The following is a 20,513-nucleotide window of genomic DNA, read 5'->3' on the forward strand; positions in this document are numbered from 1 at the left end:
TGTGGAATGTAGGTGGTTAATGCAGATAAAAAGGGCTGGCGTATACTTGGAGAAGAGGGTGTGATGGAGGTTGAGAGGAGAGTTGAGGGCTTGAGGGTACTTGGGTGGGTAGTAGGGGAGAGGTTGGGGTGGAAAAGTGAAGGAGGAAATAAGACGTTGTGGGGGCGGAGGGGAGAGATTGGGGTGGAAGAGAAAAGAGAAAATAAAAAGGCGGGGGTGAAGTAGAGGGAGATATGCACAGCCTCCATGTTATATATCACGGAGCAGCGATACATTGCGAGCGACGTGGCACTGCCTGGTGGAGTCGCATCTTCGGAAGTGGGCGATGTCTCTCCTGCCTCTTCTCGGGTTGTTGGCGATCGCGGGCACGAGGACAGTGAGAGCGGGCTGCATGCGCAACTCTTCGTCATAATAAAATTATTGATCTCCCTTTGAAAAAAAAAACTTTTTTCACTGCATTTGTATTGAAATACAAGATGTAACAGCTGTGTAAAAATGTGTATATTTTCCTTTGCCGAGGAATATACTTCATCGTCTGCATTCAAAAAAAATGATTTATTTGAAATCCGCTTAATTATGCTTTGTAGATGATTGAAAATTGTCTTTTGAATCGTTGTCGAACTCCTCCGTTTGACTTTGTGCTGTTTGGTATTGCCCTTGTAAAGTGTTCGCGGCTTCGGTTCACAATCCACGTGCATCGTTGGTAACACGAGACGCGTGTGTTTTTGCCTTGACAGGAACGAGCCGCGATCAGCGCCAAGAGTAACAACCAACCGGGCAGTGCACGTGGTGAGACTCATTTTTCTAGCAAAAGCAGCTGAGGCCGATGGGACGTGATTGATGCATTGAAGCAGAGTGCTCTCAATCCCACCTGGACAACGCTTTGGAGGTGGTTGTCGGTGGTTAGTTCTCATGGTGTTTGTTTGTGTAGCCATGACGACGGCTGTTGACATTTATAATTAAGCATACTGTTTTGTTGGCTGATAGTTTTACACCAGCAGCATCGTTGGGTTGCATGGGGTCGAGCTACATCTGAGCCAAAGGGAGATCCCACTTTTGATTTGCTGTAAATAAATAAATTATATATATAATTATTATATACTCGCGTCGCTCGGCTCGCTACGTTCGCCTCACCACACGTCACTGCAGAGACACGGGCTTGTTTTAACTGAGGATAATGACCACCTGAGTTGCTGTGTTGTCATGATTTACACCAATCAGAATACAAACAATTATTTTTTTACAAATATTTGTAGTATTTGTGATATTACATTTTTATAAGCAATTTAGGTTGAAGATTTAGGTTGAAAAAAAAAAGAAAAAAAAAAGACCTCAGCACACATACGGGTCACGGTAGGGGTAGGTGCAGACTGGAAGTTTGGAACGATTACACTTTACCACCATGTCATTAAAAACACCACCACCACAAAATGAAAAACACCTCACCACCACGTAATTAAAAACACCACCACCACGAAATGAAAAAAACCTCACCACCATGTAATTCAAAACACCTCACCACCACGTTATTAAAAACACTTCACGACCATGAAAACAAAAGTTTGAGGGAGTAGTTCAGTAACAACACAGACACTGCCCAGATATGTAGATATATAGATAGATGACTGTACCTGAGTTGCTGTTTTGTCATTGTTTACACCAATCATAATACAAACAATTATTTTGCACAAATGTATTCGTAATATACGTGATATTACATTTTATAAACAATTGAAGTTGAAGATTTAAGTTGAAAAAAACCTTTTTTTTCCAACTTAAATCATTTAAAAAAAACATGACCCAAAGTCTAACAGCGGCGTAGCTGGGCTTGTAAAATATTATAAACCACAAACACACATGATTCGCTTTTCAAACAGTCGCTAATGCTGTTTATAACATTAAACAAAGAAATTTGGAGGAATCCCGACATCTGTGAGGTAAGTTTTACTTACAGAACTGAGCGAAGATCTACTGTAATCTAGATTATACCCCACAAGGGTTGGAGGTGTGCTCATTTACCAAACAGCTAGCGAGCGCTTGCCAATCCAGCCGTTCCTTAACGGTTTTAAATGGCGTGCTCGCTCAAATGCTGAAACCAAATGGCGATCTCTCCACAAGAAACTTGGTAAATGAACACACACCCAATGTCCTTGAGACCCGACCATATATCGACTGTAATCTATATACCCCAAAGAGGAATGACCCTTCCTGCAGCTCCCCATAGTGAGCGGGTGTATGAGTCGGTGGAGTCAGCTGTCGTAATAACATCATCTATCTATAATTCCAGCAATCTCTGTGTGTCTGTCTGTGTGTCTGTGACCGCTGTTTCTCGACAACCACGGGTCCGATATACTTGAAACTTGCCAGGTATATTGCTGGGGACCCGAGGATGTGCCTTTTCAAGGTTTGTAATTAATCGGACAAGTACCTACCGAGCTATGTCCAAAAAACGCTTCAACCAATCAGAGAGCAGCGAGCTATCACGTGTGCCGAACCGTTAATGCAATGCAAGCGTTAATGCGTTAATGCAAGGCTTTTCTTTTTTTCCCTCTTCTCTTTCTACTTTTCCTTGCGATTAAATTGCAAACAGCCAAAATACGTTGGCGCTAATTGAATAATTGGCCATTAACACTAAAATAATCGTAACTGCGATATGCCAACTTCCGGACAGTGCAGCCTTCCATGTTGTTGTTGTTTGCAGCAGCTGTTTGCAGCAAGGCAAGGCTTTTCTTTTTTTCCCTCTTCTCTTTCTACTTTTCCTTGCGATTAAATTGCAAAAAGCCAAAATACGTTGGCGATAATTGAATAAATGGGCATTAATAGATAGATAGATAGATATGCGATATGCGAACTTCCGGACAGTGTGCGCGTTACGAGCTGACCGCCATTACGGTACGTAATTCGATTTCTTATGCGCATTATTTCTCCCAATTCAGTCAGAGCGAAGGGCGGAAGCGAAGAGCGTTGTTATTTTTTGTTTACGGGCGTACGGGCGGGGTAGAGCGTACGGGTAGCGTTTTTTTTTTTTTGGGCAAGGAACGGGCACCCACGTACGGGCAATGCCCTAGTAGACGAAATGACGTGATGGACACAAAACTGCCGCTACTTTAATATTTCGAAGATGATAAATTTTAACTTCCAGTACGTTTGCACTTGCAGTCACTACGAAGGGATTCGTGTTATGATTAGATTTACTATGATATTAATGTTATGTTGTCATTATTTCGAAAATGATATTATGATAAAAAAAACTGGGGCAAATTCCTTACTTCCTCGGTTATTAATATTCGTGCCGAACACCGCTCATCACTGATCATGAACCATACACCTCTTCAATCTAAACTTTGTATTCACGACATTGGGATTAAAGTGTTATGGTCATATTTTCTATATTATTATTATGATTACGAAAACGATACTACTGAAACGATACACTACTGTATTAAGAAACCTGTGGTTAATTTGTCCGAAGCTGTCAGAAGATGATGCAGGCGGCCTAAGGCCTATACGTGTACCGTATTGTTGGAAGAGCCGTAACGTCTATGCTTTCGATATTTGATGATCATTTTAACAATCGGTTTGTTTGTGTTTCACACTGAATGAAAAATGTAAAGGTATGTGATATATGACATGGCGACTGTGATATATGACAGGTTCGACGATATGTTTTGCCTGAACAAAATTGGATTCACAATGGCGGGGGTGCGGCTGTACGCTGTAATGACTCCAGACGTAATCACATCACCCTGTCATGTGACCAGATCCTCAGCTCTGATTGGTATACGTTTGAGGGGACATACATACATATATACATACATTCAGACGTGGGTCGACGACAACCGTTGACTACCTGATGGTGCGTAGGCGCGATAGTGGGCACCTCCGGGACACAAAGGTGATCCCGGGGGAGGAGGCTGTTTCACAGCACCACTTGGTTGTCTGCGACATAAGGGTGAAAGGTGCGAGGAGAGCTCGGCGGGTGAAGTACCCACCGAGAATGAAGGTGTGGAGGTTGAAAGAGGTGACAGTAAGGGAGGCATTAAAAGAGAGGCAGAGTAGGGTAGAGGATGATGTGGTTGAGCTTGAAAGTGGTTGGATGTCAATGAAAGATAGCCTGTTGGGAGCCGTTGGTGAGGTATGTGGATGGACAAAACGACCACCGAGGCACTCGGAAACATGGTGGTGGGATAATGTAGTTGGAAAGAGGTTTGACGAGAAGAGGAAGAAGTTCAAGGAGTGGCAGAAGGCGAAGGGTACGGGGGCAGAAAACAGTGCACGAAAGTTATAAGGCAGCCAGGAAGGCTGCAAAGAAAGAGGTAGCAAAGGCGCAGGAGGCATGTAGGAAAATGTTCGGAGAACGCTTGGATTCGGAAGAGGGTCAGAGAGCGGTATTCAGGATTGCAAAGCAAATAGCGAGAGAGGTGTGATGTGATGGGGGTGAGTTGCTTGAAGGATAAAGTGGGACAAATCGTTGTCGACCCAGATGGAATTAAAGGAAGATGGAAAAGATATATGGAAATGCTGTTGAATGCAGAGAATGAATGGGATGGCAACATAGAGAGTAACCCAGTTTTAGAACCGGCAGAGAAGATAACGGAGAAGGAAGTTGAGGAAGCGATAAAAGCAATGAAGAGTACAAAAGCGGGAGGGCCGACGGGAGTTGTGGGAGATATGTTGAAGGCAGCAGGAAGTTGGGGTGTGAAGAGAATGACAGTGATCTGTAATCTGGTGGTGAAAGAAGGCCGCATTTCAGCGGATTGGGAACCGAGTACCCTCGTCCCTCTATACAAGGGGAAAGGTGACCCTCTGGACTGTGGCTCGTATCGAGTGATAAAGTTAGTGGAGCATGGAATGAAGGTATTGGAAAGGGTGTTGGAAAGGAGGATAAGGAAGAAAGTGAAGATCGACGAAATGCAGTTTGGATTTATGCCAGGAAGAGGAACGACAGACATGCTTTTTATTGTGAGGCAGTTGCAGGAGAAGTACATGGAGAAGAGGAAGATGTTGTTTCTTGGGTTTGTTGATCTGGAGAAAGCATTCGATAGGGTTCCACGCAAAGCATTGACATGGGCATTGAGGAAGTTAGGGGTGGAGGAATGGTTGATCAGAGTAGTGATGGAAATGTACAAAAGAGCGTGCACCGCTGTAAGGACGAAGGACGGGAACAGTGGTGAGTTTGAGGTGAAGGTGGGAGTGCATCAGGGGTCGGTACTAAGTCCACTACTATTTGTAGCTGTTCAGTCGTTGAGTAGTTGTAGTTCAGTGACAAGACAACACAGACACTGTACAGATATATATATATATTGCCTTATGTATATATCTATATATATATAAAGCAGTAAAGTATGTTTGTTTGTTTGTTTGTCCTTTTATAACTCGAGAACTACTCATCGCAGAGAAAAACCAAAGGCATATTCGGAATCAGTACGTCTCAGAGAAACTACAGCACATCTTAAATTTAAAAAAACTTCGGGTTTTAAAATTAGCGTATTAGCGCAGAAGGGCTAGCAGAAGAGGGAGGGAATCGAAACATGGGCCACTGTACGTTCGTTTAATACGTATGCGCTTTGATGGGCGGGGCGTAGCGTATGGCGTTCATGAAATGGTCGAATGCGGAAGTGCTTGAAGCCGTTGCGAGCGACTCGCACGATCTCTTGTCATGGTACACAGGATTATCACAGAGACGTGCAGCTTCCAGCATTACGAGATAGGATCGAGACCTAACTTTTGAGACCAGTCCCAGCCTTCTAGGCCCCGTGGTTGGTTCAGACGGGGAGGGGGAATGGGAGGGGGAGGGGGGCGAGGGGGGAGGAGGAAGGGGGGGGGAGAGGGGAAGGGGGGGGAGGTGGAGAGGGGTGGGAGGGGGAAGGGGGGGTGAAGGGGGGAGGGGCCCTTCTTCTGCCGGGCACCCCCACACCCTCCCCTCCCACTCCCCCCTGTTTCTGCCAAAGGGGGCAATACCACCTATTAGAGCCAAGGGTGTACTTACTTTTTCCACATGCGAAATTTGCATTTATGTTTATTTGAATTATACAATGGACGACAAAATGTAAATGTTTCATGATATTTGTTATATTATATCACCTTTATCTATCAATATTGTTGAAATGAAGATCAAATAGCTGTATGTTGAAGTATGTTGAAAAATTCAAAACTTTACATGGGGTGTACTTACTTTTTCACGTGACTGTATATATACACAAAGAATTAAGTTAAGCACCCCCCCCCCCCCCCCCCGTTTTTTTACAACCTCGCACATTACAAGTTTGTTGTCGTCAAAACAGTGTAATATACCCATGATATTGCTATATTTTCTGGAGAAGTGATATTATGGTCACATAAAAACATAACAATCATGCCGTTTTCAATATTTTATTCTGAATAATTTAAGGTGAAATTTTTTGGGAATTTTAGGCATATTTTCACCTCAATTTAAGTATGGAGCTATAGGTCCATCACGGACAGTGTGGATGACGTTTATGTTTTCTAACGTACAGTCATTGTTCTGAGAAGACCTCTAGCGATCTTTGCGTCAATAACGTGTGTAGGACCCACGTGATCGGATCACTGACTCAACCCTACGTCTCATAGACCCTGTAAGCCGTCGTATGCGTTGCTGTGGCAGGCTGTTCCATTCCCGATGTAATGCACGTTCCAATTCATCCAGATTGGCTATTGGAGGGACCATCTTCGCAATTTGTCGTCCCAACATGTCCCAAACGTGCTCGAGGGGGTTCAGGTCAGGACTGTACGCAGGCCAGGGGATGGTTGTCACAGCACCTTGCTCCAGCAAGGCTCGGACGCGTCTCGCACGGTGAGGCCTGGCGTTGTCATCCATGAATATGGGTCTGCTGGCGAGGGTGTGGTCATCGAAGTGCGGGATTACGGTGGTATTCAGGATTTCCTCGGCATATCGCTCTCCGTTGAGGTTACCTCGCACAGTTATCAGGTCCAACTTACAGTCATGGGAGAAGCATCCCCAGACCATAATCGAGCCACCACCAAAGGGTACCGTTGGTTGAATGTTTTTAGGTGCATACGCGGTGTTTTTGTGGCGCCACACCCGAACACGCCCATCTGTCACGTACAGCAAGAACCGGCTTTCATCCGACCAATGAACTCGCCTCCAAGACCGGATGTTCCATCCACGTCGCGCTAGGCACCATGCCAAACGCTCCCTCTGATGTCGTTCGAGTAGCCTTGGACGCTTGATCACTCGTCTTGACCTTAAACCGGCCGATTTCAGGCGGTTCCTCACGGTACGGTGACATAGCCTTCTGTTGGGCAGCCAGTTGTCCTTCAGGAAATGGCTCGAGGCGAAGGGATATCGTCGCACCAGTCTCAAAAGCGCTCTATCTTGGCGGACTGTTGTCACGCGAGGTCTTCCAGACCTTGGGCGGTCCTTCACCGCATCCGTTTCCTGGTGTTTCTGCACCAACCGACTGATCACCGAATGGTGGTAACCAAACGTTCGAGCTACAGCTTTTCTGGACATTCCGGACTCGATCATGCCTATTATCCGCCATCGTTCTCCGTCCGACAACCGTCTACGAGCCACCATTACGAGAAAATGACCATGTAACCCCCACACGAGCTCAGGCGTGACTTGCAATAACCCGTGATGATAGTGCATTTACAGAAAATCACGACCACGTGGATGATAACACGTGCTGCACGAGCGATGGGCGTCACAGATGAGTGCACTCATCTGCATTTCATCAATGGATAATTGCTAATGTCATACCAATCATTATTTGATCTCACATACCTTAGAATATATGCCAATGTATACATATACACAAAGAATATATATTAGGGGGTGCTTACCTTAATTCGTTGTGTAGGGGTGCTTAACTTAATTCTTTGTGTATATATATATATATAATTTGATAGACACATTTGGATACTATTAATAATACACAGTATATCATTGTGATTCAAACTTCCAGGTTTAATACAAAACAAGTTGAGATTAGGTAAACACAGGAACCTGGATCCCACTCGTGAACCCTGCAGCAGCTCACTTTTCTGGGCAAAAAGCCACCCTGGATCATGCCAGCCTTTCTTGCACATTTAAAAGTCAGATATTCCTTTAGGTTTACCTAGTAGTTTATTGGCCACGAGCTTGTGTTGGGAAAAACACCACTTGGTAGGATTTCACCCCTTTTTGCAATACGCTCATCCATCCCAGGCACCGCAGAAAGCCACACCTGGAATCCGCTGCCCCAAGTGGTGTTCGGCCTCGTCACCTCATTTTTTCATGTAGATTTTCGATTTTTAATTTCATGCTGACAGACAATTCAGACCCATGATTTTCATATGATTGGAAATGTATGATCAAGCCTCTGAACCAGCAGCTTCTCATCCTGGTGGTCACAGATTTCAGGAAGTATTTATAGTTCATGGTGTCATTATACAGTTTTATGGCATAATTTCATCACCTACATTAGGTGAAGGAATAAATATCCTTCACACGATTTAATGTCTGTCTAAATAATTAATTTGCCCTTCGAGATGCACACGAACAGTTGGTTTGAACCATTTCCATTTTTAGGACTACCTGAAGCTGATTGCGCAATTGGAAATACAGTAGTTGGGTGCAGTTTTCTCTCTTGATGGCACCACTTGCCACAACCTTTCTGAATTAATGGGAAAACAATACACCTGTATCTCCAGATGCATTTGAGCATTCTACTGCTCCACATTGCAGACATTGAGAAGTGCCACTCCAGGTCTCGGTGACAAAAGATAGACCAGCTTGATCCCCGATGTGACGACGTAAAAAAAAAAAAAATCAATGTCGAAATATCAAAAATCAAAAGATCAACTGATAATATCAACTGCGCCTTTTTGTAGCATCTTTATGTGGAACAGCACTGAATGTGATTATAAAAAGTTAATTTTGAATTAAAGTGTATGATTTGGCTCCAGAGTCAAAAAAAATAACACTGTGGTACTTTTGTTTAATCATGTAGATACATGAGAGTTGGATTTTGCTTTCATTCTAATTTCATCCAGCTAGTCTCTTTCCTGTCTCTTTCCAAATTCAAATAAATCTGAATTCAGCTACACTTTTCCAGGCTTTTTCCAAGTCTCCCACAATTCGCTCACAGACATTTGCATTTATAGGATTGTCTTTCTTTCCTCGAATATCCTCAAAATTTCGTCATACTGTATATCTTCCTATGTCATCCGAGTTTCTTTAATTCATCTTATCAGTTTTTTTCCCAAGACTTCCAGCCTCCTTTTAGCATTGTCCAAGTTTTGTTCCAGATTGTCTCATCTGGTTTCTTTCGAAAGTCACAGGAGATTTGTAGATTCAGATTTGTAGACTCAGATTTGTAGACTCTCACCTTAACATGAAAGTACTGATGACACACTTTATGAATGCAAAGCTTCAAACACTGATCCTACTATGGTAAATTCCACCCAGGCTAGCCTGAGCCACATACCTGTGCACATTGCACAACCCACTGAAAATGTGATGTAAACAATACTGGATGTGCTGCAGTGTTTAATTTTGACTAAACAATATTATTGCAAAGGAGGCCTTTGGAATTTATTCAAAATGTTCCTGAAACTTAAGAAATCTGTCATTTTATCTAATCCGCCTTCTTTTTCCCACATTTGCCTGCAAAGCTTTCCATTATTGCAATGTGTCTCTGCACCATGTGTTTTGTCTCTAGCCATTTCCTTTGGGCCATGGGGATCACATCTCATTTTCTTTAAACGATTCTCAGCAGAGATTAGTTGCTGCTGCCCTGACCTGTGTCTTTCCCTTTTGCCATGGGCTTCTGGATGTAACCTCCCAAGGAGCCTTCCATCAGTCATTCTTTGGACTTGATCAAAAGGGAATTTCAGCTTTACTAATAATCATGCGGCACCTTTGAAATTTTGATATCCTGTTAAACAGATTCTGCCACGTATTGTGTATTTGTTCATTACCCTCGCCAGAGGAGAGTGTTGCATTTGAGTCCGTTTGTTTGTCTGATTGTGTGTTTGTTTGTTTGTTTGTCCGTCCGCACAGAATAAATATGATTTTCTCTGCAACCGTTGGTCCGATTGACAGGAAATTTTCACCATAGGTGCAACTCCACCTGTATAATTTTTTTATGATAATTATGACGTCACAGGTCACGTGGTTCGGCCGCCATCTTGGAAAAATCGAAAAACTTTGCACCTCTATATCTCCGAAAGCGCTGAATAGAAAAAATGAAGACATGGCTCATTGTAAAGAACTCTCCATGGGGAATAAAATATGTTGATGTCATAGGTGCCTCCATTAAGACGTCATAATTCGACAAGTACAAAACTTCATCCAATCAAGATGAAATTTCTTGAGCGCCATGTCGGCATAAACTGGTGGAGAATAAAGATGAAGATGAAATTTCTTGAGCATAATTTAGGAATAAATTCGTTTCGAAATTTTTTTTTAATGATGACGTCATCGGTCATGTGGTTCGGCCGCCATATTTGTTTTAACACAAAAGCCTTAAAAAACACTGAAAATACCTCCTGGTGAGGTTTTGCAATCTCTGATTGCTCTTTTTCTTGTTTATTTTGTAGTATAAATGAACTTTGCAGTATAAAAATGGCAATTTCTATAGATGTCCTTGATTTTTTTTTTTCTTCAACAGTCTCGATGGTGATGTTGCGCTTGGCTGGTGGTCAGAAGTCTACAACGGAGGGACGGGTAGAGGTGCATATGGCTGGTCACTGGGGAACTGTTTGTGATGCACGATGGGATGACCGTGATGCCCAGGTGGTCTGCAGACAATTGGGTCTTGGGTAAGGCAAAGCTACTTTTCATTTTCATTTTGGAGGTGCCTCTCCTTTTACACTGATTTTCTTTTTTAATTTTTCTCAATTAGCAACGGCACCCGCCCTATGGCGGGACTTCAATTGGGAGGCCTAAATGAAAAGGCTAAATATCAGACATTGAAGGCTTTTTTTCTTTTAAACGATTTATATAAACATCCGTTTAATCTCGATCGGTGCAGCCGTTTGTGCGGCACCCAGGAAAATAACGTCATGCGGGAGCAAGTATCAGCAGGATGTGGCAGTGTGGGAGTCCACGTTTCTGATCCTCCTTCATGCCGAAGTAGCCCACCACTTCTCCAAGCATTCCGCTGTTCAGATCCGCCATGAGAGATTTAAGCTTGATACTGAAGACGTGTGCAGTTAGTACTCCCGATGTCGTATGTACTCCCGATACGTGTTTCCTTCATTGTAAAAACTACCAAATCAACAGATAAAAGGATTTTGAGCCGATAGGTGTTACGGCCTTGGCCAGATCGATGGAGACAGCGATCTGTTAGCGTATACACCGCCCAAATAGCTATGTGGAATTCTCTTATGTAGAGATTAAACGTCGTTTGAACTTTGGCCGAGGTCATTATTTACTTTTAATGATGTTTATATACGAATGATGTTTAATGATGTTTATATTGGTTTTGGGTCTTCCTTTCCGCTTATCTCATGGGATTGTGAATTTGAGAGACGGCCGTGATGGTGGGGAGGGGGTTGGAATTCTCTCAAGCAGGGATTCAACCCGTATCCCTATATAAGGTCTGTGTCCGAGGTCACCGAGTCCGATCAGTGCAGCCGTGCATCGATCGGTGCAGCCGTTTGTGCGGCACCTGGGAAAACAACCGTCACAATGAAAACATCGTCACAATGAACGTTGTGCAAACGCGAATGTTATGCGGGAGTCCAAACCTGAGAATGCTGGAGGCCAAAGCTGAAATTGGAAAAACTAAATAGCCTATTTTCTCCTGAAGATCCCAGGATTAACCACCCAAAATATCGTTGCGAACGGTTCAGTCGTTTTTGCGGTACCTTCGAACGGACAGACGGACGGACGGACGGACATTTGGTGAATTATAGTAAGATTTCTCTCAATTTACCTTACTCAATAGGGTGAGAGGTAAGGGTGGTTTATATTTTTTACTTCAACAAACATTTTAAGATTTCAGGTGCAACATTTTATTTAAAAATCTGACCTTTGCTGCTGTTCCTGTAGGAAGTGGGTGTACTAGTAGATGAAATTGACCAGGCATTGTTTGGGTATGCTAATAACCAGGGAATCCAGGAAAAGCTGACATATTTGGCATTAACCCTTCGTCGGAGTTCATCCATTTTTTACCTGTCCGCTGATACAGATCGACACTAGCCTTCACAATAGACGAGTTTTCTTCCTTGCATATATCGTGCCGTTCAACATCCCTTTCCGATTTTGATAATTACCTCCACGAGCATCAATTAGCATTCTAACAATGAATATCACTAACCCAGACCATTGATCTGGAAGATAAGGGAAAATCACCTTAACAGGTAAGAAAACTCTACTCCAGATTGTTAGATGGAACAGATGTGACTTTTATATGGCCCTGATATGACAGAAGTGTAGTGGAGTCTTTGGGGAGTCAAGCAAGTTCCAGTACAGTTTTTTTTTTTTTTTTGTGTATACAGAGTCGAGGCTCGTGAAAGAGCTAACATTTATCAAACAAACAAATCAAACAAACAAGCAAACAAAGTATATAAAAAGGGGAGCAGTCGACAAGATGGGGAGAGAAGGGGAGGAAGCACACAAACACAACATTTGAGAGCAGGGACATCGGGAGATGTTTTTGGAGGGAGAGGGCCTGGGGGGAGGCAGGATAGGTATAAAATGCAAGGACACCAAGGACTTCCAGGAAAGAAGTCAAAAGTCACCTCAAAAAAGTGGATTTGGGGTGAAATTAGCAGGGGCAGAAAAGATCAAGGTTTTGGAAGAGTGGTGGTGAACAGCCGTTTTAAAGACCTGGAGGGAGGAGTGGGATTGAACAGAGTGAGGGAGTTTGTTCCAGAGGCGGGAGAAAAGAGGAATGAAGGAGTGAAGGTGAGCAGAGAGTCTTGATTTTGGCAGTTTAACCATAAGAGGGTTGCAGGCAGATCTTGTGCGACCTGCAGGAATATTTGGGGGACAGAGCCCAGAGAGAGCTGGGGGAGCGAGGCCGGAGAGGAGTCGGTAGAAGATGGAAAGACCACCAACCTGCCTGTGGTGATTAAGTGAAAGGCCCTCGGAGATAGCGTCATCGCGGGAGATTCCAATGATTCTGAACGCTTTGGTTTCAACAGCGTGAAGACGAGCTAGGTGTGAGGCAGGAGCACCAGCCCAGAGGGGAGAGCAGTACTCCATTGAGCTGCGGATGAAAGCCTTGTATGTGGTGAGGAGCTCAGGTGTGCCAAGGAAGGACTTCGCACGACGGAGGATGCACAGTCGGCGACTGGCTTTGGAGGCTAGCTTGGAAATGTGGTTTTTCCAGGAAAGATCATGGCAGATAGTGAGACCCAAAAGCTTGAGTGACAGAACTTCTTGGAAAGGATTATTCAGAAAGTAGATGGGAGGGTTGTCCAGTCGGTCTTTTCGGAGAGACATCGTAAGAGTGTGAGATTTGTCAGGATTGAAAGACATGTTCCACTTGTTTGCCCAGTCTGTGATTTTGTCCAGGTCTGCAGAGAGTGAGGAGGCTGCGGACTGCCGATCTGAGGGATGAGGAATGGAGCGGCAGAGAGTGGAGTCATCAGCAAAGATATAGAGAGGATTTTCCAGAGAGTCAGAGAGATCATTGATGAAGACCAGAAAAAGCACAGGGCCCAGAACACTGCCTTGGGGAACTCCAGCCTGAACAGGCAGAGGAGATGAGAGAAACCCATTCAGGGCCACACGTTGACTACGACTAGAGAGGAAGTCCGCCGGCCATGCGTGGAGATTTCCATGGATACCAAAGGAGGAGAGTTTGGTGAGCAGAGCGGGGTGCCAGACCGTATTGAAGGCACGTGATATGTCGAGGGAGACAGCTCTAATTTCCTGTTTGGCATTGAGGACCTCCATCCATTGTTGAGACAACAGAAGCAGCATGTCCAGAGTAGAGTGACCTGGTCTGAAACCAAATTGTTGATCAGAGATCAAGCCATTGGAGAAGAGGAAAGATTTCATATCCGAAGCAATGATGGACTCCAGACTTTTCTGATAATTGGGAGAAGGCTGATTGGTCTGTAGTTGCTAGGATCTGTTTTTGCACCTTTTTTGTGCAAAGCGGTGATGTTGGCTGATTTCCAAGCAGATGGCAGTTGACCTTGAGCAAAAGAGAGGGTGAAGAGAACAGAGAGAGGGAGTGAAAGGGCAGAAGAACAGGATTTTAGGAGCCGTGGGCTGATGCCGTCAGGGCCAGTTGCAGAATCAGAGTCAAGGGTTGACAGAAACTTTTCCACCTTGTCAGGAGGAAAGGACACAGAGTCCAGGAGCAGCTGGGTACGACTGGGTATGGTGGGTACAGAGAGGGATGGGTTTGGGACACAAGATTTAGAGGCAAACACAGAGTTGAGGCATTCAGCTTTTTCACGTGCGGAGTCAGCTGTGTAGCCGTTTGAGGTAAGGGACGGGATGGAGGGGGAACAAACACCAGAAACAGATTTGACCAGACGCCACCAGGATTTGGAAGAGGGAGACAGATAAGAGAGTTCGGTCTTGAGAACGGAGAGATATTGTTTCCTGGCTCTCCTGAGGGTGGACACACACTTGTTTCGGGCTTTGTGAAAGGAAATGAGATTTCCTTCCGTTGGATTTGCTTTCCAGGAGACGAAGGCAAGTTGTTTCTGGGCAACAGCCTCACCACAAGATTCCGTGTACCATGGACCGGAGGAAGGGTATGACAACTGAAGACGAGATGGGATAAATCTGTGCATGAGAGAGAGCAATTTACTTTGGAAGAATTCCCAGGATGAGTTGATGTCAGAGGTGGTAGAGATGGGAGACCAGTCCAGATGATTGATGGCTGCTTGAAGACCGTGCCAGTTGGCCTGAGTGAAATGCCAGACTCATCGACGCTGAGCAGGCTCCCTGAGAATGGTCAGAGAGATGTCCACTTTAACAAGCACATGATCAGATGATCCGATTGGAGCAGAAGAAGAGCAGCAGACATTTTCAGGGAAGTTAGTCATAACCAAGTCCAGAAGAGAAGATGCTCCGTTGACTGAGATCCGGGTCGGGAAATTGACAGATTGTGTCAGTCCCAGTGAGTCGCAGAAGTCCTTTGCTGAGGAGCCATGGCTGGTGAGAGAGGTACCCACACCCAGCCAACTGGCATGGTGACAATTGAAATCACCACATATGAGGAAGAGAGAGTTGGGATGAGTAGATAGAAGTTGGTCCATATTATCAGACAGCGAGATGTAGATGGAGTCATCACTGTTTGGTGGACGGTACAACACACATATGAACAAGAGGTGGGAGCGAAGGGGAAGCCGTAGCCAGAGGTATCCCTGGGGGTGAGGTGGAGAGAGTGCAGTGCAGGGCGAGTGAGGAAGAGTTTTTGATAAAGATCGCAACCCTACCTCCAGGACGAGGCTCAGGTCTATCATACCGGAGGAGGGAGTAACCAGGTAGAGATACTAAGGAATCAGAGACATAATGAAGGAGGAAAGTTTCTGTTGAGCAGATCACATCTGGTTTGACAGAAGCAACCTGTATGGAGAGATCAGTTAAGTTTGAACGAAGGCCCCGGATGTTTGAGGTCCATACCGTTAATGAAGAGGAAGGGGGAGCATCGGATACAGAACAGGGTGGAGGAGGGGTAGGGTAAGATGTGGAAGAGGTGGAAGAGGTCGGGAGAGCTGTTGAAGGTGTGTCAGAGATTTCAGAATAGCTCGGAAAGGGAAGGATGGGGCGGACAAAAGGTTTGATGGTGATTGGGTGAGGCACAATGAAGGTGTTATTTGAGGAGGGGGAAGAGCGAGGCAGAAGGTTGGGGGAGATGGAGGTGAGAGTTGGAAGGGGGAAGAAGCGGGGAGGACGCTTTGAGGAGGGGGAGTGAGAGGGGGGAAATTGAGAAGAAATGAGGGTGGGGAGATTTGAAGGGGAAATGCCTTGAAGCCATTTCCTTTTGAAGAAATGCCTTGCAATTCAACTTCCACAGAAGAGCATTTGCACATTTATACACCTTTCTTCAGTATGCTTGATGCTTGCAAGGTGTCACAAACAGTTATTCGGCGGCCATGATGTATAGAAACAGGTGTTGGGGAGTGATGACTCCAGGCACACATTCTTCACATTTAACGACAGGTTCTGCCAGTTGTGTTGGAACATGTTTTATTTGACCCCTACATGGAGGGGACCATAGGGTTGCTCTCTGTCTGTCTGTCTCCATCCCACCTGTGGTTTTCTGCACTTTTTGCCATACTTTTTAATATACTCAAAGGCAAAAGTTATTGTGATGCACAAACAACAAACAGAATCAGTGTTAAACTTTTACTGCCGCGAATGAAATGTTATTACATGGAAAGACAAATGTTTCAAGGTATTGTAACGATCAACAGTCCATAAGAACAGCGCACCTGGCATATGCAAATGAGCCACAGCACAAGAGGGGGTTCACAAGCAAGTTCACACGGTCAGTAGCGAGTGTGTCCACCTTGTGCATTGATGCAGGCCTGGCACCTTCGCCTCATTGATGCCACTAAACGTCGAAAGTCCTGGGGAAGATCATTCCATATCCGAGGAAGGATTTGGTGGAGTTCCTGCAGCGTTGTTGGAGGATTCGGATGATGTCGTAAACGTCGCTCCATTTCATCCCAGACATGTTCAATGGGTGACAAATCTGGGGATCTTGCGGGCCAGGGTAACACATTAACATTGTTCTGATTAAGATACTGCTGTACAACTCGAGCAAATTGTGGTCTGGCATTATCGTGTTGAAACGTCACTCCAGGGCCGTTCTGTTGCAAAAACGGTAAAGCGGCCATTTGCAAAATCTCGTCTCGGTACCTCACAGCATTCAAGCTCCCCTCAATCACAATCATTGGCGTCATTGCTGCAGCTGTTATCCCACCCCAGATCATAACGCCCCCACCTCCAAAACGATCCCCTTCCAGAACACATGGCCTGATGTAACGTTCACCTGTGCGCCTGTAGACACGTGTCCTGCCGTCAGCTCGGTGAAGCTGTGCCAAATGGTGTTTCTATGGACGTTGAATCGACGAGCAACGTCACGCTGCGAGGTACCAGACTGAAGCATACCTATAGCTCTCCATCTGTCATTTTCCCCAAGGCGTGGCATGCCGAACTTGTTCTAGAACGATGAATAGAGGTGTTTTTCTGACTTCTGCACTTCTTAAGACTGCATTCAGTGGAAATGATTATCGTGTGGTTCTTTTTTTTTCTTTTTCTTTTTTTTTCTTTTGTATACATAAATCGAGGCTCATCAAAGAGCTAACATTTATCACACAAACAAATCAGACAAACAAACAAAGTATTTAAAAAGGGGAGCGGTAGACAAGATGGGGAGAGAAGGGGAAGCACATAAACACAACATTTGTGAGGGACATCGGGAATGTGTGGGAGGGAGAGTGCTTGGGGGGAGGCGGCGTGGGAAGGTGGGAGTGGGAGGGGGGGGGGGGGTGGGAGAAGTATAAACACAAGGACACCAAGGACTTCCAGGAAAGAAGTTGGTATTTCAAAAAAGAGGATTTGGGGTGAAATTAGCGGGGGTAGAAAAGATCAAGGTTTTGGATGGTGGAAGATAAGAGATGGTGGTGAACAGCTGTTTTAAAGACCTGGAGGGAGGAGTGGGATTGAAGGGGGTGGGGGGGTTTGTTCCAGAGGTGGGAGAAAAGAGGAATGAAAGAGTGAAGGTGAGCAAAGAGTCTTGATTTTGGCAGTTTAACCATAAGAGGGTTGCAGGCAGATCTTGTGCGACCTTTCGGAATATTTGGGGGACAGAGGCCAGAAAGAGCTGGAGGAGCAAGGCCGGAGAGGAGTCGGTAGAAGACAGAAAGACCACCAATCTGCCTGTGGTGAGTAAGTGAAAGGCCCTCGGAGGTAGCTTCATCACGGGAGATTCCAATGATTCTGAACGCTTTGGTTTCAACAGCGTGAAGACGAGCTAGGTGTGAGGCAGGAGCACCAGCCCAGAGGGGAGAGCAGTATTCCATTGAGCTGCAAATGAAAGCCTTATATGTGGTGAGGAGCTCAGGTGTGCCAAGGAAGGACTTCGCACGACGGAGGATGCCCAGTCGGCGACTGGCTTTGGAGGCCAGATTTGAAATGTGGTTTTCCCAGGAAAGATCATGGCAGATAGTGAGAGCCAAAAGCTTGAGTGACAGAACTTCTTGGAGAGGATTATTCAGAAAGTGGATGGGAGGGTTGTCCAGTCAGTCTTTTCCGAGAGACATCGTAAGAGTGTGAGATTTGTCAGGATTGAAGGACATGTTCCACTTGTTTGCCCAGTCAGTGATTTTGTCCAGGTCTGCAGAGAGTGAGGAGGCTGCAGACTGCCGATCTGAGGGATGAGGAATGGAGTGGCAGAGAGTGGAGTCATCAGCAAAGAGTTAGAGCGGATTTTCAAGAGTCGTCGAGATCATTGATGAAGACCAGAAAAAGCACAGGGCCCAGAACACTGCCTTGGGGAACTCCAGCCTGAACAGGAAGAGGAGATGAGAGAAACCCATTCAGGGCCACACGTTGACTACGATTAGAGAGGAAGTCCGCCAGCCATGCGTGGAGATTTCCATGGATACCAAAGGAGGAGAGTTTGGTGAGCAGAGCGGGGTGCCAGACCGTATCGAAGGCACGTGATATGTTGAGGGAGACAGCTCTAATTTCCTGTTTGGCATTGAGGACCTTCATCCATTGTTGAGACAGCAGAAGCAGCATGTCCAGAGTAGTGACCTGGTCTGAAACCAAATTGATGATCAGAGATCAAGCCATTGGAGAAGAGGAAAGATTTCATATCCGAAGCAATGATAGATTCCATGACATTGCTGATAATTGGGAGAACGCTGATTGGTCTGTAGTTGCTGGGATCTGTTTTTGCACCTTTTTTGTGTAAAGCGGTGATGTTGGCTGATTTCCAAGCAGATGGCAGTTGACCTTGAGCAAAAGAGAGGGTGAAGAGAACAGAGAGAGTGAGTGAAAGAGCGGAGGAACAGGATTTTAGGACCCGTGGGCTGATGCCATCAGGTCCAGTTGCAGAATCAGAGTCGAGGGTTGACAGAAACTTTTCCACCTTGTCAGGAGGAAAGGACACAGAGTCCAGGAGCAGCTGGGTTCGACTGGGTACGGTGGGTTCAGAGAGGGATGGGTTTGGGACACAAGATTTAGAGGCAAACACAGAGTTGAGGCATTCAGCTTTTTCATGTGTGGAGTCAGCTGTGTAGCCGTTTGAGGTAAGAGAGGGGATGGAGGGGGAACAAACACCAGAAACAGATTTGACCAGACGGACGGCACCAGGATTTGGAAGAGGGAGACAGATAAGAGAGTTCGGTCTTGAGAACGGAGAGATATTGTTTCTTGGCTCTCCTGAGGGTGGACACACACTTGTTTCGGGCTTTGTGAAAGGAAATGAGATTTCCTTCCATTGGATTTGCTTTCCAGGAGACGAATGCAAGTTGTTTCTGGGCAACAGCCTCACCACAAGATTCCGTGTGCCATGGACGGGAGGAAGGGTATGACAACTGAAGACGAGATGGGATAAATCTGTGCATGAGAGAGAGCAATTTACTTTGGAAGAATTCCCAGGATGAGTTGTCAGAGGTGGTGGAGATGGGAGACCAGTCCAGATGATTGATGGCTGCTTGAAGACGGAGCCTGTTGGCCTGAGTGAAATGCCAGACTCGTCGACGCTGAGGAGGCTCCCTGAGAATGGTCAGAGAGATGTCCACTTTAACAAGCACATGATCAGATGAGATGATTGGAGCAGAAGAAGAGCAGACAGCAGACATTTTCAGGGAAGTTAGTCATAACCAAGTCCAGAAGAGAAGATGCTCCATTGACTGAGATCCGGGTCGGGAAATTGACAGGCCAGGTCTGGCCTTTTAAAGTGAGCATTGCTGGCCATTTTTCTCGAATATGTCATGCTTCTTGCAAATTTCGTGCAATTCGAACAACAACTGCTTGGTTGCGTTTCTTCGACCATTTTAACACACACTTTCTCTGGTTCAAATCCAAAAATTCATTCACAAGATTACCAATGAAAAAATTCCATGTTGCAATAACTTTTGTCTCTGAGTATATTAAACTGAATTTTCATGGAGTTATGCCCTTTTTGGACTTGGAAAAGATCACATATTATACATGGGTCAGGTTTCTTTATTTTTCCCCTTACTCTTTAACATATTGAACTGAAACTTAGTACTTTATTATGAGAAGTTGCAGAACAAGTTTGAGTTTCTGGGCATTTCATAAATTTTAAAAATTTGTTGACAAATTAAAAAGCATTATTTGGCACTGGTGGGGGCATGTATTGCAAAGCAATTCTCGCTCTTGTTGATTTAAGAATGGCAAGCCAAAAAGTTGAAAGAATCTGAGAGGATGCAGTATGTGAGGAATGGTGGAGAATCCTGGTCCGTCCTATCAAAAACTGGTAGCAGATGTTAAAATATGAGCCCAGGTTCTGTTTAGGACCAGGGAAGGCCCAAAAATGATTCAATATCCACACCCCAAGACTTGACATGCATTGTCAACAAAATTGTTT

General features: G+C 45.1%; 1 protein-coding gene across 2 annotated transcripts in view; it reads left to right on the top strand.

The window, feature by feature from the left end:
• The first annotated feature begins 213 nt into the window (after positions 1-213).
• Positions 214-20,513, top strand: part of LOC137425449 (neurotrypsin-like) — a 105,037-nt gene continuing 84,737 nt past the window's right edge. For both annotated transcript variants that reach the window (XM_068113908.2, XM_068113907.2), the window contains exons 1-3: positions 214-376; positions 738-789; positions 10,638-10,788. In XM_068113908.2, the coding sequence (XP_067970009.2) occupies positions 326-376; positions 738-789; positions 10,638-10,788 (254 nt within the window). In that variant the 5' untranslated portion in view covers positions 214-325. The remainder of the gene's footprint in view (positions 377-737; positions 790-10,637; positions 10,789-20,513) is intronic.

This window comes from Myxine glutinosa, chromosome 4 (assembly GCF_964187855.1).
Source record: "Myxine glutinosa chromosome 4, kmMyxGlut1.1, whole genome shotgun sequence".
Classification (NCBI taxonomy): Eukaryota; Metazoa; Chordata; class Myxini; order Myxiniformes; family Myxinidae; genus Myxine; species Myxine glutinosa.